Source organism: Centropristis striata, chromosome 10 (assembly GCF_030273125.1).
Source record: "Centropristis striata isolate RG_2023a ecotype Rhode Island chromosome 10, C.striata_1.0, whole genome shotgun sequence".
Classification (NCBI taxonomy): domain Eukaryota; kingdom Metazoa; phylum Chordata; class Actinopteri; order Perciformes; family Serranidae; genus Centropristis; species Centropristis striata.
This window is the reverse complement of record NC_081526.1, coordinates 37,818,318-37,836,527: the sequence shown is the minus strand read 5'-3', so window position 1 is coordinate 37,836,527 and position 18,210 is coordinate 37,818,318. Positions and strand designations below refer to the sequence as shown.

The window sequence follows — 18,210 nt, the reverse complement described above, 5'->3', positions numbered from 1 at the left end:
CATTTTCTTTCCCTTGACAACAAAAAAAAGTGTTGCATTTAAAGAATTTATCTATCTATCTATCTATCTATCTATCTATCTATCTATCTATCTATCTATCTATCTATCTATCTATCTATCCATCTATCTATCTATCTATCTATCTATCTATCTATTTATCTATCTATCTATCTATCTATCTATCTATCTATCTATCTATCTATCTATCTATCTATCTATATTTCTGCACCTTGAAGAATCTGTGCTGTGTTTAAAGCGGGATGTCTCTTTAAGAGGGGGCGGGGCTTGTGGCTGAGGGGGCGGGGCTTGTGGCTGGCTCTGTCTGACAGGAGGAAGACGCTTGTGACTGGTAGCCGGGATCCAACCTTCAAAAGCCGGCTCTTTCTTTTTGCTGCTTCCCTTATTTTCTTTTTAAAAACACGGGATCTATGGCGACCAAAGGGATGAACCTCTGCCATGTGTGCTGCCTGCTCCTCTACGTGGTGACGGCGGTGCTGGCGGGGTGAGTAGCTGGTGGAGCAGCATCTCCAGGTGGGACACATGTTCCACTGTGATTGGTCCACACCACCACCACAGCTACATGTGTGGAATTACTGAAGCTACCTGCTACACCCAGCTCACCTGATAATAACTGTCGTGTTTTTTTTAATGTTATCTAGCTATCTGATAATGTTTAGAAACCAGGAGCTGGAGCGGCTATGTTTTGAATGAAGAGCTAGCTTAGTTAGCTTAGCTTGGAGCTAACTTTCATAGCAATGAAGCTACACCGGCTTCCTTGCTTCCCTAGCTAGCTAGATAGATAGCTAGATAGATAGATGGATAGATGGATAGATGGATAGATAGATAGATAGATAGATAGATATACTTTATTTATCCCAAGCTGGGAAATTACAGTGTAGCAGCAGCATTACACACAGAGACAATAACAACACAATTAAATAGAAAGAACAACCTAGGCATACTTCAAGCAATAAAATATAAAAATACAATAAAAATAAAGTGTCTAAAGAAGGACTATGTATTAAGGAGTGGAATAGAATTCCAGTGCAGAATAAATATGAATATACAGTATAAAAATGTTGGTGCTATGAAACAAATAAGGTGCAATGAACAGTGTGCATAAAAAACACATAAAGTGCATAGACAGTATGTAATGAACCAGGTTATTATTTGTTATTGTACAGTGTGAACCAGGTTATTATTTGTTATTGTACAGTGAAAGTTGGCTAGTTGGCTGTAATCAAAATAAATCACCCCAACAGTGTTCTCTCACTGCAGGCTTTCTTTTCTTTTACATTTAGCTTTCTCTGTCTCTCTTTTTCTGAAGCTCATAGTCTTTGTTACCCTTGTTTTTCTCACTTGTAGGCGAGATTTCTATAAGATCCTGGGGGTGAGCAAGACTGCATCAATCAGGGACATCAAGAAGGCCTACAGAAAGCTGGCTCTGCAGTTACACCCCGACAGAAATCAAGACGACCCGAAAGCTCAGGACAAATTTGCAGACTTAGGAGCAGCTTATGAGGTGGGTGCATGCAGTTATTGTTGTGTTTATAATGCTATTGATCGCTGAAGAGGCTATAGCCAACTTATTGACACACAAATGGGTGAATGTATGTGTAACTGTGTATGTGGAGTCTTTATTTTGTCTGAAAATTTGAGACACTGTGCGGAAGAGCCTGAGGCACAAACACAAAAGTCTTTTGTACGTTAGCTATTTGGTTGTTGTTGGAAACTGAAGGCTCGCTGTGATTGGTCGACTAGACCGTGTGGCTGCTTCTGATTGGCTGCTCGGCAGCACAGCTGGCAGTCAGTAAAGCCCGACGTGGATAAAAAGGAGCGGAGTCAGATAAGGTCTGCAGGTGTTTTCATATCAAAGTCTCTCATTGCTGTTAAAAATAACCCTTATTCATAGTGTGGTTTGATAAACAAGGAGTGGAATCAATAAGGGATATCTGGTTATTTACAGGTGCATCTCAATAAATTAGAATATCATAGAAAAGTTTATTTATGTCAGTAATTAAATTCAAAAAGTAGAAATAACACGCATAGATCCATTACACACAGAATGAAACATTTCATGTCTTAATTTATTTAATTTCTTCTAATTAGAATGATTATGGCTTACATTTAATGAAGACCTAAAATTCAGTGTCTCAAAAAAAAAAAAAAAAAATATATATATATATATATATATATATATATATATATATATATAATACAAAAGACCAATTTTAAAAAGTATGTTGGTCTCTGCAAAGTATGTCCATCTGTATGAATCAATACTTGGTTGGGGCTGTTTGACTTGAACTACTAGAAATTGACTTTTCTATGATATCCTAATTTATTGAGATGCACCTGTATATTTTTATTCAGGCCTATCACAATAACTGCTGTTGTTGGATGACATATTATTGTGCCAGAAATAATTGCAATAAATGGCATGTAAGTAATTTTAAGACTTTTTTATGCCACTGAGTTAATGATAAAATAAAATAGTATGATATTGCAGCATACTTAATTTATTTTTCAAGAATATTCAGACATTGGAATTGGGATGTCGAAAAACATTTCTAAATATCCTAATGAAACATAATAAAACATAAATTAAAATAAAGCCACGCAACCAAAATATTTTTTTTTAACCGAAAAAAAAAAAAAATGTTTTAACCGGTACTAAAGTTTTAATTATATTAAATTATATTAAAATATTTTAATTATATTTTAATTATATTAGTATATATTTTTGTATATTTATTTATCTCGTTTTTTTTACATTTGTTTTTTTATTTGTTTTTCAGTGGAATTAAATTTATAAATTCAAGAAAATCCACGACAGACAAGTCAACGAGTAATCGTGTTGCATAACGTGATTATTTTGATTAATATTTAGATCACAATGATGATTTTTCCAAAAGTCTAGCAGTCTTACTCTTTATATTTTCACCCTTTCTTGCCTTGTACTGCAGAAGCTGCACAACCCTTGGCAGGATAAATATAGCTCTCTTATCATCTTTGAGCTCAGTGTGCAAACAATAATACTGCTTTTGTAAATATTCTAAGAAACAAGTTCCGTGAAGGTGTTGATGCTGTTTGAGGTTTTGTTCTGTAATGTATAGGATGATATTATGGTTCCACATACTTTATGAAATGTGAATAAAAACAGTGTAGAGTTGTTTGTTCTGTGACTGACAGCTTGTGTATCTGTAGGTGCTCTCAGACGAGGAGAAAAGGAAACAGTATGACGCGTACGGAGAAGACGGACTTAAAGAAGGTCACCACAGCTCTCACAACGACATCTTCTCCAGGTGGGTTTCATGAGCTCAGCTGGGTTTTTATTCAGACCAAGGAGATCTTATTGTATGCAGCAAAAAGCCAATTTAATGTCAAAAGATAAAAAGGATTTCTGACTTGTTCCTAGTACACATTTTCCCACACTTTCTTGTTTGTTGTGCTCACAGCATTGAATTATTCAGCAGCAATATGTTTTTCCAGAAACGACCTCATAGTTAATCTGGATAATCCACTGAACAGTTTACACTGGAGCTAAATTGTTTGGGTTTTTTTTTACTGAAAAAATAGGTCATACAAAACTGCAGAGATTGTGTGGATTATGAAATATAAATGGTCATCCTGACTCTGTTGTATATTTTTTTCTTGAAAATGAGATTTTTTTTTCTCTTGAAAATGAGAATAATGCAAAAAAAAAAAATTGTCATTCCCTCCAATATCATGCCAAAAATATCAGTCAAATATAATTGCAGTTCCAGATTTTTTTGCAAATTATGCTGCCCTAATTATTAGATAGATAGATAAAAATGAAATGACAGAATAAACTGTGTTCTTGTCTCTTCCTCCTGCAGCTTCTTTGGAGATTTTGGCTTCATGTTTGGAGGAAACCGACAGCAGCAGGACAGGAACATCCCCAGAGGAAATGACATCATACTAGACCTGGAGGTCACACTTGAAGAGGTGTACTCTGGGAATTTTGTGGAGGTGAGAAGGAAATCTTGTTCACTAAACCAGCTATTCTCAACCTTGGGGTCAGGACCCCAATTGGGGTCGCGAGATGATTTCTGGGGGTCGCCAAATCATTCTGGAAGTCAGCTCTGTCTCCACTGTGTTAAAGTGTTCATGTGTTTTAGTCTTTTTTTTTGTCTTTTTTGTGTGTTTTTTTTGTCATTTTGTGCCTTTTTTTATCATTTTGTTTCTTTTTTTGGTAATTTTGTTTCTTTTTTGGTCATTTTGTGTCTTTTTTTGGTCATTTTGTGTCTTTTTTTGGTAATTTTGTTTCATTTTTGGTCATATTGTGTCTTTTTTTTAGTCATATTGTGTCTTTTTTTGGTCATTTTGTTTCTTTTTTGGTCATATTGTGTCTTTTTTTTAGTCATTTTGTGTCTTTTTTTAGTCATTTTGTGTCTTTTTTGGTCATTTTGTGTCTTTTTTGATCATTTTGTGGTCAATTTGTGTCTTTTTTGGTCATTTTGTTTCCTTATTTAGGTCATTTTGTTTCTTTTTTGGGTGATCTGAACTGTGTGTTCAGTGAGCGGGGGTCGCGGACAACATGCATGTTAAATTGGGGGTCGCAACTCAAAAAGGTTGAGAACTACTGCTCTAAACAACCTTTGTGTTTGATTAACAAACTCAGACTGAATCTTGCAGCTGTCACACTGCAACATGCACTGATTCATCATCTGATTGACTGAATGTTCTTGTTTTCGTTGCGCAGGTTATACGTAACAAGCCTGTGGCTAAGGAAGCTCCTGGCAAGAGGAAGTGTAACTGCAGACAGGAGATGAGGACGACGCAGCTCGGACCGGGACGCTTCCAGATGACGCAGGAGATGGTGTGTGATGAGTGTCCCAATGTCAAGTAAGTTTGTTTGTTTAAGGAGTTTTTTCAAAGCAGATATTTGAAAATGCCATGCTTCCCCCGGAGGAAAGGAGGGTAAAATGCAAAGTGCAACTGTCGCTGGATGTTGGAGAATTATTGCAGACATGCTAGAAGTAAACCAAGCTATTCTATGATCGTGTGCTACCATTGAGCCTTTTGTCAGGTACAGACCAAGGTTATAATAGTTTTGGATTTTTCATTAGTTTTAGTTTTAATTTCGTTGTGAATTTTTGTTTTCAAATTCAATTAGTTTTAGTTAGTTTTTAGAGTGAGTTTTCTAGTTTTAGTTTAGTTTTTATTTTTTGGAAATGCTTAGTTTTAGTTTAGTTTTTATTAGTTTTAGTGTTAGTTTTAGTTTTTTTGTAATGGGCTATGTGTCGGGTGCCAGATTCAAAGAGGTCATAATAAATTTTGCCTTTATTTCCTTTGGTTTATCCATCTTAGCCCCAATAAGGTTATTAACTGTTTTGAATTTTGGTTCTAGTGTAAACATCCCAGTCTCAGTAAACATATTCATGTTTGTTTATTATTTTAGTTAGTTTTGTAACCACACAATACAGTTTCAGTTAGTTATCGTTTTTTTAAAAACTCTAGTTTTTATTTTTATTTCAGTTAACGAAAATGTTTTTTCAATTCTAGTTTTCGTTATTTCGTTAGTTTTCGTTAACTATAATAACCTTGGTACAGACCATATTTTACTGTGCATGTGTTGAACACAGTATTATTATGATATTACGCCATTTCACCCGGTGACTTCTCCTGTTTTTACCCTCCTTGGCTCATTAGGAAGGTTAAACGTTTAAAAACACACACATTGCACACATCAGGAGCAATTTTCTTTGTAATAACAGTAATACAGGTACATCTCAAAAAATTAGAATATCATGAAAAAGTTCAATATTTTTTGTCAATTATTTCAGACAGTGAAACTCATACATTATATAGATTCGTTAGGCGTAGAGTGAAATATTTCAAGCTGTTTTTCTTGTAATTTTGATGATTCTGGCTTAGAGATAATGAAAACACAAAACTCAGTGTCTCAGAAAATTAGAATATTGTGAAAAAGTTCAGATTGATCTCCTCCATGCCACGCTGTATTAATGCAGTAATTCATGTAAAAGGAGCCCAACCAAGTACTGAGTGTATAGAAATTAAAATACTTTTCAGAAGCATGACATTTGAGTTTAAAATATCCTTTTTTTAATTGAACTTATGTAATATTCTAACTTTCTGAGACACTTGAGTTTTGTGTTTTCTTTATCTCTAAGCCAGAATCATGAAAATACTAAGAAATACAGGCTTGAAATATTTCACTCTGTGTAATGAATCTATATAATATACGAGTTTCACTTTCTGAAGTAATTGACAAAAAATATTAAAAACATTTCATGATATTGTAACTTTTCCACATGTACCTGTACTTTGCTGAACAGTGCAACCAATCCTCCAAAAGTATCAAACAGTTAAATCAACACTAGTCTCATCAAAACCTGACCACTATAAGCTTCATAATGTAAGGAATGTTTGCAGCAAGGTTATTATAGTTAACGAAAACTAACAAAATAACGAAAACTAAAATTGAAAAAACATTTTCGTTAACTGAGATAAAAATAAAAACTAGTTTTTTAAAAAACGATAACTAACTGAAACTGTATTTTGTGGTTACAAAACTAACGACAACTAACTAAAATTATGGTGAAAATGTCCTTAGTTTTCGTTTTTGTCAACTTTTTTCATTCATAATTCAGTGTTTCTATTTGAACATGCAACACATGGTGAATATGTTTACTGAGACTGGGATGTTTACACTAGAACCAAAATACAGAACACCCAGAACTGTAAGAGTAAATAACCTTATTGGGGCTAAGATGGATAAACCAAAGGACAAAAAAACTAAAACTAATAAAAACTAAACTAAAACTAAGCATTTTCTAAAAACTAAACTAAAACTAGCAAACTCGCTCTAAAAACTAACTAAAACTAACTGAATTTGAAAACAAAAATTCACAACAAAATTAAAACTAATGAAAAAACTAATGAAAAATCCAAAACTATTATAACCTTGGTTTGCAGGACTCCAGCTGATATCAGAGGTGTAATAACAGTAAGGTAAGAAGCTGAACAAGCCTCATATAACAACATGTTTTCTGTTTTCTTCAGGCTGGTTAATGAAGAGAGAACCTTGGAGGTAGAAATTGAACAGGGAGTGAGAGATGAGATGGAGTACCCCTTCATTGGAGAAGGTAAATTTACTGAATATAAATGGGTTGTTGGTCTTTTATATGCCACATGCCATCACACTGTACAATAACAAATAATAGTCTGGTTCATTACATACTGTCTATGCACTTTATGTGTTTTTTATGCACACTGTTCATTGCACCTTATTTGTTTCATAGCACCAACATTTTTATACTGCATATTCATATTTATTCTGCACTGGAATTCTATTCTACTCCTTCTTTAGACACTTTATTTTTTATTATATTTTATTGTATTTTTATATTTTATTGCTTGAAGTATGCCTAGGTTGTTCTTTTTATTTAATTGTGTTGTTATTGTCTCTGTGTGTAATGCTGCTGCTACACTGTAATTTCCCAGCTTGGGATAAATAAAGTATATCTATCTATCTATCTATCTATCTATCTATCTATCTATCTATCTATCTATCTATCTATCTATCTATCTATCTATCTATCTATCTATCTATCTATCTATATATCTATATATCTATATATCTATATCTCTATTATCTGTTGTTAATGTCTGATGTGTGACCACAGGGGAGCCTCACATCGACGGAGAACCTGGAGATTTACGCTTCCGCATCAAAGTGCTGAAGTAATGAGCTATTTTTACTGTTTTACTTCCCTAATATTAGACGAGTGGAACACAGTAACATGACGGTGGGATGCTTTTCTTTCCAGACATCCTGTGTTTGAGCGCAGAGGAGACGACCTGTACACTAACGTCACCATCTCCCTGGTGGAGGCTCTGGTGGGCTTTGAGATGGACATCGTACATTTGGATGGACACAAGGTTCTGTACACACATGATCTTTTATAAAGAACAGGCATTTTTTATCTACTGTGTCTAGGGTTGCAAAATTCCCAGAATTTTCAAAGACGGAAACTTTCCATGGGAATTTAATCCAATCCAATCCAATCCAATCCCCTTTATTTGTTTCGCACATTTAAACAACACAAACGTCTCCAAAGTGCTGTACATAAAATCAACAATAAAACAAACAATTCCATATACCAATCAGCAATAAATAATAAGTGTATAAATCTAAAATGATGCCATAAATAAAACAATACAATCAAACAGATAAACATAGTAAAATAAAATAAAAGACGCAGTTAAAAGTAGTAAAATAAATAAAAGACACAGAGGACCACAAAACTCACGCAGTGTTAAAAAGCCAAGGAATAAAAATGGGTCTTGAGACGAACCTTAAAACATTCCACTGTGGGGGCTTTTCGGACATGGAGGGGGAGGGCGTTCCAGAGTCTGGGGCCCATTTAAGGGAATTAACGGGAATTAATGGGAATTAACGGGAATTTATGGGAATAAACTGGGAATTTTTGAATGAGTGGGGTTAGGGGATGGGTGATATTGAACCCAACACTCCTGTTTTTGTTCATCCATGAAACAAGTAATTAGAACGTGTTCTACTCTACTTACAAATAAATCTGTTGAAATATCTGTTGAAAACATTTTGTATGGATGTTTTCTTATGACTTCTGCTTATATTTATGCTTGTATATAATATATTCCCAATTAGTTCTCCTAAATTCCCATTATTCCCATGGAAAGCTTCCAATATGGAATATTTCCAAAATTCCCAAGCTTAACTTCCCATGGAAATTTACCGGAAATGTTCCGCCCCTTTGCAACCCTAACTGTGTCTCATTTAAACATTTTAAAAGTTGGTTTGTAGTTGAATCTTTGCATCTGTGTTTGCCCATCAGGTCCATATAGTGAGAGATAAGATCACCAAGCCCGGTGCTCGCATGTGGAAGAAAGGAGAAGGTCTGCCCAACTTTGACAACATCAACATCCGAGGTTCCCTCATCATCACCTTCGACGTGGAGTTTCCTCAGACGCAGCTCGACGATCAGCAGAAAGATGGTGAGAATGAATGGAGGTGTTGGTTTACAGCAGGGGTGTCAAACTCAAATACACAATGGGCCAAAATGTAAAACTTGGACAAAGTCGCGGGCCAACATTGATATTTATTGATAAAAATTGACCTAAATGGAACAAGCAAAGCTTGATATAACTTAATATTGCAAACATGCAAAATCGAATATCAAATAAAACAAACAAACACATCAATGGCATTCATTTCTTAAATAAAATTAAATAAAAATCGTATGTCTCTTTATTTTATATGCGGCCTTCTTTAAATTTAAATTTAACAGTAATCTTTTTTTCCACAGGCTAAAAATAAATGTAAGAATAAAATAAAAATAATAAACCAAATGACTAATAATAATATCCTTCAATGAATGTGCAGCCATTCAAGCCTTGGACTAGCAAGAAAAAGTGCATAAAGACACTTTAATTGTTGCTCAGTTTGCTCCACACTGATCTACTGTGTTCAAGCCAGAACACCAGCAGAGCATTCTGGGATTTGTAGTATTATTTGCGCTGTATAATACCGGCGGGCCAGCTCTGGTTGTCATTTGGTATTTCCTCGCGGGCCAAATATAATTATACTGCGGGCCAAATTTGGCCCACGGGCCAGAGTTTGACACCTATGGTTTACAGTGTGTAATAGTTTCCAACATTATGATACGAGTATATGAAGTACATCCCCATGTCCAGTTATGTTTCACAATTTATTGCAGCTGTTTTTGGCCTGATACCAATCGTTACACACATTTCGTGCTAAATTTAACCATTTTCTAACTATTTGAGAATTGATAAAAACAAGTCGAAAAGCCCTTTAAATCCCACATTAAGACACCATGACCTCGAGGAACAACAGAGAAAAATCCATGCTGTTTTTCAAGCATGTTTTGTGTTTCAAAGATTTCTACAAGAAAATATATTCAACTCATGGACTGTTTAGGGACCCCAGTATATGGAGATATTTAAATAAAAATTAAAATAACACATTTCTGCTACAGGAGATTATCATAAAATGTGTATGTCACTAAAAGGGGAGACTTGTGGGTACCCATAGAACCAATTTCTATTTAGATAGCCTAAGTTCAGAGGTCAAGGGACCCCTTTTAAAATTGCTCATTTTTTTCCTTATCCCATTGACGCCTAAAACGCCTGTAAAACCTCTGGGGGATTTTAAAATCAGCCCCTAAAACCTGAAGTTTTTCTGGAAATTCAACAGAAGTGTCAACGCTTCTACTAAATAATAGATTTTTCAGCCTCTGTAGCAGATAGAAATGAAATTCAAAAAGTATTTGAAAGCTTATACAAATACTACAAAACTTTAGGTTATTTACATAACCCCGGTTCTCTGAGTAATATGAGTGAGATGTCTCACTATGGGATGCACGCCCCCGCTGCAGACCTCAGAAGCATTAATCTCAATACGCCAATCCTGATTGGCTGGTAAACGTGTCCGTCCGTCCGCCCGCGGTAGTCCCACCTCCTATAAGTACCGCCTGCGGACGGGAACACGTCATTCAAGATAAGCACCTCTTCTCACCCGCCCAAGCAAGAAGGGTTGTCTGGTGAGACATCTCACTCATATTACTCAGAGAACCGGGGTTATGTAAATAACCTAAAGTTCTCTTTCATAATATTTCGTTCGATGTCTCACTATGGGATATGGTTGCTCCCGTATTGCCAGACAAGCTTATCCAGCGTCCACCAACCCCCAGGGAAACCAATCTGTTCCAATCAGGACATCAATACCGCGCTTGCCACGCAAGGAGCGGAGACGTCCAACATATAAAAGCGGACAAAAGTGAGAGGCGAGGACCAACTCGCCGCCGCACAAATGTCCTGAACAGACACTCCCCTGAACAAGGCCCAGGATGTAGCCACGCCCCGAGTCGAGTGCGCTCGCAGACCCACAGGTGGCTGCAAACCCTGACCCGCATAGGCCAAAGCAATCGCCTCCACCACCCAGTGGGACAGGCGCTGCTTCGTAATAGGCTTCCCTCTATGAGGACTAGCCCAGGAGACGAACAGCTGATCGCTCCTCCTGAACCCCCCAGTCCTATCCACATAGGTGCGCACAGCACGGACTGGACATAACGCATGCGACCGCAGCTCACCAGATGAGGCAGCAAAGGCCACAAGGTCAATAGGAGAACATGAGCCCACCACCTTAGGCACAAAAGCCGGGTTGGGCCTCAAGGTCATCCTCACATCCCCCGGGAAGAACTGAGTGCACGACGGGTGCACCGAGAGCGCATGAATGTCACTAACCCGCTTCGCCGAAGCCAGAGCCAGTAACAACACCGCCTTGAGAGACACGTGTTTCAAGTCGGCCCCCTCCAGTGGTTCAAACGGAGGGCCCTTGAGCCCCTCCAAAACCACAGCCAGGTCCCAAGGCGGCACCAGCGGCCTGGACACGGGGAGAAGCCTGCGCGCCCCCTTCATAAAACGGCAAACGAGTGGGTGCTGGCCCACCGTCAGCCTCCCAAACCCCACGTGGCACGCGGCAATAGCCGCCAAGTACACCTTAACCGTGGAGAAAGCCTTCCGATTGTCAATCAGGTCCTGCAAGAATGACAAAATCACCCCCACCGGACACTGAAGAGGAACGTGGCCGTTACTGTGGCACCACTCCTCAAACACCCTCCACTTGCAGTCATACAGAGACCTAGTGGAGGCGGCTCGAGCACTCTGAATAGTGGAAATCACTCGCTGTGAGAGACCCCCAGCTGACAGATTGAGCCACTCAGGGGCCAAGCCCAGAGCGCCAGGCGCTCCGGGTGCGGATGGAAGACCATCCCCCCCCCTTGCGACAGCAGGTCCCTGCGCAGCGGGAGCTGCCAGGGTTGGGTGCACAGCAACCGATATATCTCCGCCAGCCAATGCATCGCAGGCCAATGCGGAGCCACCAGAATCAGCGCGTGGCCGTGCTCCCTCACTCTGGACAGAGTGGGGGGTATCAAGGCCAGGGGAGGGAACGCATAAAGAAGCTCGCGCGGCCAGGCGTGCGCTAACGCGTCTATGCCGAGGGGAGCATCCACGCCGCGCAGAGAGTAAAACAGCGCGCACTGCGCGTTCTCTCGCGACGCGAACAGATCCACCGCGGCCCGACCGTAACGGGACCACAACTGCTCCACAACCTCCGGGTGCAGAGTCCATTCCCCGTACACTGGCGCGCCCCTGGACAACAGGTCCGCGCCCGTGTTCAGGACTCCCGGAACATGCGTCGCTCTCAGAGAGAGGAGACGACCGCAGCTCCACAGGATCAGTCTGCGTGCCAACATGTGCAGCTGACGGGAGCGTAAACCCCCCTGACGGTTGATATACGCCACCGTCGTCGTATTGTCCGTCCTCACCAGGACATGATGACCCATGAGAGACGGAAGAAAATGTTTCAGGGAGAGGAACACCGCTGAAAGCTCCAGAAAATTTATGTGAGACCGCTGGAGGCCCACACTCCAGACGCCCCTCACAGACCGGCCCTCGTGAATCCCGCCCCATCCCGTCAGGCTGGCGTCCGTAGTGACCACCTTCCTGGACAGAACGGAGCCCATGGGTACCCCGCGGGTCAGAAAGGACGGGACTCGCCAGTGGCGCAGCGACCTGGCGCACCCCGGCGTGACCGGCACCATCCGTGCGCCATGACGCACGGGGTCCAGCCCACATGAGGCCACCCACAGCTGGAATTCCCTCATGTGGAGGCGACCGAGACGGACTACGAGAATGGCAGACGCCATCAACCCGAGTAACCGAAGACACAACCTGAATCGAACAGATTTCCTCGGACGAAAAAGCGCGAGACATGTCCTGAAGACCCTCACACGCTCCGCCGAGAGGCGCGCCGTGAAAGACACCGAGTCCAGGGATAATCCCAGAAAGATTATCTCCTGCGCCGGGGACAGCACGCTCTTTTCCGCGTTTATCACGAAACCCAGATCCACCAGGTGTTGCATGAGAATACGCGTGTGCGCTCTGGCCTCCTGCTCCGACTGTGCCAGCAGCAGCCAGTCGTCCAGATATGTGGCCAGGCGAATGCCCTGCCGTCTCAGCGGGGCTATCGCCGCTTCCGTGCACCGCACAAACACCCTCGGGCTTAAAGACAGGCCGAAGGGAAGTACGCGATACTCGTAGCAGATCCCCTGGAAAGCGAACCTCAGATACTTTCTGTGGGGAGGATAGATCGGGATGTGGAAATACGCGTCTTTCAGATCGACAGAAGTGAACCAATCGTTCTGCCGCACAAGGCGCAACAGGGATGCGTGTGTAAGCATCCTGAATTTGTATTTCCTGAGAAATTTGTTCAGAGCACGTAAATCCAGGATAGGGCGAATACCGGTCCCCCCCCGTTTGGGAACCAGAAAATACCTGGAGTAAAAACCGCTCTGACACTGTGCGGGGGGAACGACACAAATTGCTCTTTTGTTTAACAGCGAGAGGATTTCCTCCTGCAAAACACGAGCTGACTCCCCCCGAGCCTGAGAGTGTATTATACCGGCGAAACGCGGAGGAACGGCGGCGAACTGCAGCCTGTAACCCCGCGAAATCGTCCTCAACACCCAAGGCGGAGCCGCGAGTGCGGCCCATCTCTCCCACCTGAGGGAGAGAGTGGTCTCGCACCGCAGCCCCTCCACCACGAGAGGCCCCAGCCGCGGTGCGGTGGCGGCCTCCCGTGGTGGAACAGTGGCACGGCACCCGGACGGCACAGTGGACGGCCGTCCGGGTGGGCAGCGCGGCGGCCCCGCCGCCCCCGCCTCGGCTTTTACCCGAGGGGGAACAGCGAGCGTTGCCACCGCGCTGCTCATTGTGATTCTTTTGGCTTTTATTAGCTGCGCCCTCGGCACTCGGCCTGGATGCGGCAGCGGGACACATTTTATTTTCTTTGAGAAAATGTGTGTGTGTGTGCGTGCTTGTGGACGTAAGACAGGGGCAACCGCTGAACTCTCCGCCGTCAAACGTCCATCTCTCCCGGCTCGCTCTGGCGCAGGCCGTGGCGGCTGGGAGGCGGGGGCGTGGGGGGCCCCCGGGCACACGCTGAAAAGCCGAACAGGTGGGGCTGGAGAACGGGGAACGTCCAGCTGCATCACCGGTGGAGAGAGGGGCGGTCAGGCCGCTCTCTTCTTTTTCCTGGCCTGGCCGGTAGCTTGCGCGGGCGGGGCCGGCGGAGCCGCGGCCGGGACCGAGGGTTTTCTGGGCCAGCTGGGCCGACCTGGCTGGGAAGGCGGCGCAGGCTGGGGTCTTGGCTGCTTAGGCACTTTAAACCGTGAAACCTAGGAAGCAGCCTGTGTGAAGGTTTTACGCTGCGCAGGTGGAGAGGGCGCAGGGGGCTTACGGGGGAGGCAGAGCTGGAGAGCCTCATCCTCCTTCTTTTTGGCTTCACACCGCCGTTGCATTGAAGCCAACGCGGAGCCAAAAATCCCCTCCGGGACAATGGGCATGTCCAGGACGTCGTCCTTCTCCCTGTCCGACAGGTTGGCGAGGTTGAGCCACCGCGCCCGTTCCTGCAGGACCATGGTCCCCATCGCTTTCCCCGTGGCCTGGACCGCGCAGCGTTGGACACGGAGACACAGGTCGGTAATGACCGGGATCTCCTCCCACGCAGCCGGGTCCTGAGTTTGCACAAAATCCTCACACAACTCAGCCTGGTAGGCCGTGAGCAGGGAGAGGACATTGAGCGCTCTGGCCGAAAGCGCAGCTGCCTTGTAGGCCTTTTCAGTCAGGGCTGACTGAAAACGGTCCGACTTAGACGGCAGGCTGGGGCTCCGGGAGGACACCGCTGACAGCCGCGGGTGGAGGTGCGCCGCGACGAGTGGCTCCATCGGAGGCATACGGAGCAGGCCCAGGCTCTCCATCGCTTCACAGTCGAGGGACGAGGCACCGGGGACCGGGCTCCTGCTGCTGTAGGGGCGGTCTTTCCACGAGCGCGCCACCTCATCCAGCAGTTCTGGGAAGACGGGGAGAAGTTGCCTTGTCGCGCTCCTGGCCAGGGGCAATTTCTTCCCCTCGTAGCGGGACCTGGTGGTCTCAGCTACGACAGCAGGCCAGGGGATAGCCAGTCGGGCTGCAGCGCGTTTGCACACGTCGAGCATGTCCGAGCTGGGGAGGGGAGAGGCTGGTAAGCTACTCTCATCTCCATCCCGAAAGGCAACGGAGACCGCGGGCTTTGCAGCCCCGGCCGGAGTGATGAAGACGTCGTCCTCTTCTTCATCCTCTGATATGAGGAGTTCAGAGGCGCAGTCATCATCGTCCCCATAGTCCAATTCCAGGACGTCTTCCTCCTGCGTGGAGACCGTGGCGAGGTCAGCCTGGGAGCCCCAGCTGGCACAAGCCTCCGGTACCGCCACCGCAGCGACCCCCGTCTCCTCTCCGTCTCCGGCGGCGCCGTCGGATGGGAGATAGGGGTCGAAGCCAGACAAGCTAGCCTGGCGGGCTAGCCGTCGGCGGAGACTCTTGACCGTGAACACCGCGCAGTGTTGACACGAGCCGGGGACGTCGATAGCTAGCCGGGCGTGTTCCAGCCCTAGGCAGCCCGAGCAGACCTGGTGTGGATCCCTGCTCGCAATCTTGTTCCCACAGCGGCACGAGCGGGCCGCTGAGTCTCCGTGCCCTCTGGTGTGAGGGGTATTCACCTCCATTCCGTGCGAGCTGGTGTGCAGGCAGGGAATCGAGGACGGTTAGCTGGTGTGCTAACGCTAATTGCACCGAGGGACCGGCTGGTGTGCCGACACTCGGTACTCGAGCTGCCTGGTGTGGCGCCGAGGACAGTGCTGACCAACCGTGGTGGGGCTAGAAAGCACTGAAATCGATCTGGTATGATCGACGAAGCAATAAAATGTCCAAAAAACTAGCTAGCGCCCGGCGACAGAAGCTAAATAAGATCCGTCTACAGACAGTTAAGCTAGCCAGCCTTGGACGCAAGATATGCTCCGGGTGAGAAGAGGTGTTTGAATGACGTGTTCCCGTCCGCAGGCGGTACTTATAGGAGGTGGGACTACCGCGGGCGGACGGACGGACACGTTTACCAGCCAATCAGGATTGGCGTATTGAGATTAATGCTTCTGAGGTCTGCAGCGGGGGCGTGCATCCCATAGTGAGACATCGAACGAAATATTATGAAAGAGAACGACGTATCCGCTTTCCAGGCTTCAATGGGTTATTCAAATTTGGCTCAACTTTGGAGCATTATTTTACCCACTTCCTGCCAAGATATCATGGCATGGTTGGTAATAATGGATACCTAGGTAGCTAAAGAGTTTAAGTCATTATTGCATGCAGAATATTTTGGAGACATGGTCAGATCAGTAGCCAGTGGAATCATGGCACACTTCTGTGGCTTATCTGACATATGAAAGCCATATATTTATATTTATTGATTTATATAAATGTATTATTTATTTATTGTGTTGCTGTAGTTAAGAGTTTTCTATCTGTGTTGCAGGTATTCGGAGTCTTCTGAAGCAGGGCTCTGTACAGAAGGTTTATAATGGACTACAAGGATACTAACACAGCAACAGACAGCCTGGACTGAGTTATCTGTCACACACACACACACACACACACACACACAGATCCTTCAATCAACAGGACCGTGCTCCATAATTCTGGCCAGGGTGTATTTATTATTTTCAGATTGTTCTCAGGACGGCTTGAACCCAATTTGTTTTTAATGTTCTACATTTTGACAGCAGTGGCACAATTACAGATGTTTTATTTGAAGTGTATAAAAGGAAAGGACGTCTTTGTTATACCTTTTTTTGTTTTTTTTTGGCCCCACATGATATTGTAATACGTCCTTTTTTTTGGTTTTATTTTAAAAAAAGAGAATTGACTTATTTCTATCTGAAGTTAAACAAACACTGTCGACTAATAACGTGTCCACCTGTCTACGCACTTCATCTGCTGAAGGACCAGCTGCTGACAAACATCTGGAGAAGAAGAAGAAGAAAATCCAACTTTTGAACAACTTTCAACCTGTGCGAGACATTTTAAGAAAAAAAAAAAGTAAAAGTAGTTTTATGAATGTAACATCTGATGAAAAAAAAGAAATTCTGTTCTGGTCAGACTTGTGTAAATAGGGAAGAACAAAGCTCATCTGTTTGTTGTGTTTTAGTTTTCCTAATTTATGTTTATGCCTCCGTTTACAACAAAACTGTCCACATTGCACAACCCCCAGGTTCACAAGAGTTGACCTCTTCAGTGTATCAGTAAACTTTTAGGATTTTTTTTTTTGGAGGGGCTTGCACATGCTCCAGCACCACTCTAAGAAAGATTTGTTTCTCACCCCTGTGACACTCTCCATGTCTGGGCTGAACACCTGGAACTCAAGGAGCCCTCAGACCGCCGGGTGTTGCTGCTCCTGACTGTCGACAGTTTGGTTTATAAAACGCGGTTTTAGGATTTCTCTCCTCTCTGTTTTTACTGTTGACTGCAGCGCTGCCTCCCGATGTCACCAGAGTGTCAAGGCCTTAAGGTGACGATGTACTTTTGACTGATATAAATAAAGATTTCTACAAATTCTGATTAGATGTCATACCCCAGATTCACCAGCAGATGGCATCCGAGTCTAGTTAGAGGCCATTAGAGAGCAGTGGAGACAGTAGCTCAGTACTCTAGAGCAGTAGTTCTCAACCTTTTTGAGTCGCGACCCCCGCTCACTGAACACAATCTCACACGCACAGTTCAGATCACCCAAAAAAGAAACAGAATGACCCAAAAAAAGGAAACAAAATGACCAAAAAGACACAAATTGACCACAAAATGACGAAAAAAGACACAAAATGACCAAAAAAAGATACAAAATGACGAAAAAAGACACAAAATGACCAAAAAAGGAAACAAAATGACCAAAAAAGACACAAAATGACCAAAAAAGACACAAATTGACCCAAAAAAGAAAAAAATGACCAAAATAAGACACAAAATGACCAAAAAAAGGAAACAAAATGACCACAAAATGACCAAAAGAGACACAAAATGACCAGAAAAGACACAAAATGACCAAGAAATCACCAAAAATCACCAAAAAAAGATACAAAATGACGAAAAAAGACACAAAATGACCCAAAAAAGAAAAAAATTACCAAAAAAAGACACAAAATGACAAAAAAAGACACAAAATGACCAAAAAAAGGAAACAAAATGACAAAAAAAGACACAAATTGACCACAAAATGATAAAAAAAAGACATAA

At 43.1% G+C, this 18,210-nt stretch overlaps 1 protein-coding gene across 1 annotated transcript; it reads left to right on the top strand.

The window, feature by feature from the left end:
- The first annotated feature begins 326 nt into the window (after window positions 1-326).
- dnajb11 (DnaJ heat shock protein family (Hsp40) member B11) lies at window positions 327-17,541 on the top strand. Its single transcript, XM_059342727.1, has 10 exons — window positions 327-502; window positions 1,366-1,522; window positions 3,208-3,305; window positions 3,861-3,993; window positions 4,727-4,869; window positions 7,051-7,133; window positions 7,674-7,731; window positions 7,818-7,929; window positions 8,865-9,024; window positions 16,460-17,541. Exons 1-10 carry the CDS (start codon window positions 429-431, stop codon window positions 16,522-16,524), a joined length of 1,083 nt encoding a protein of 360 aa, XP_059198710.1. The 5' UTR covers window positions 327-428; the 3' UTR covers window positions 16,525-17,541.
- Window positions 17,542-18,210: the final 669 nt, after the last annotated feature.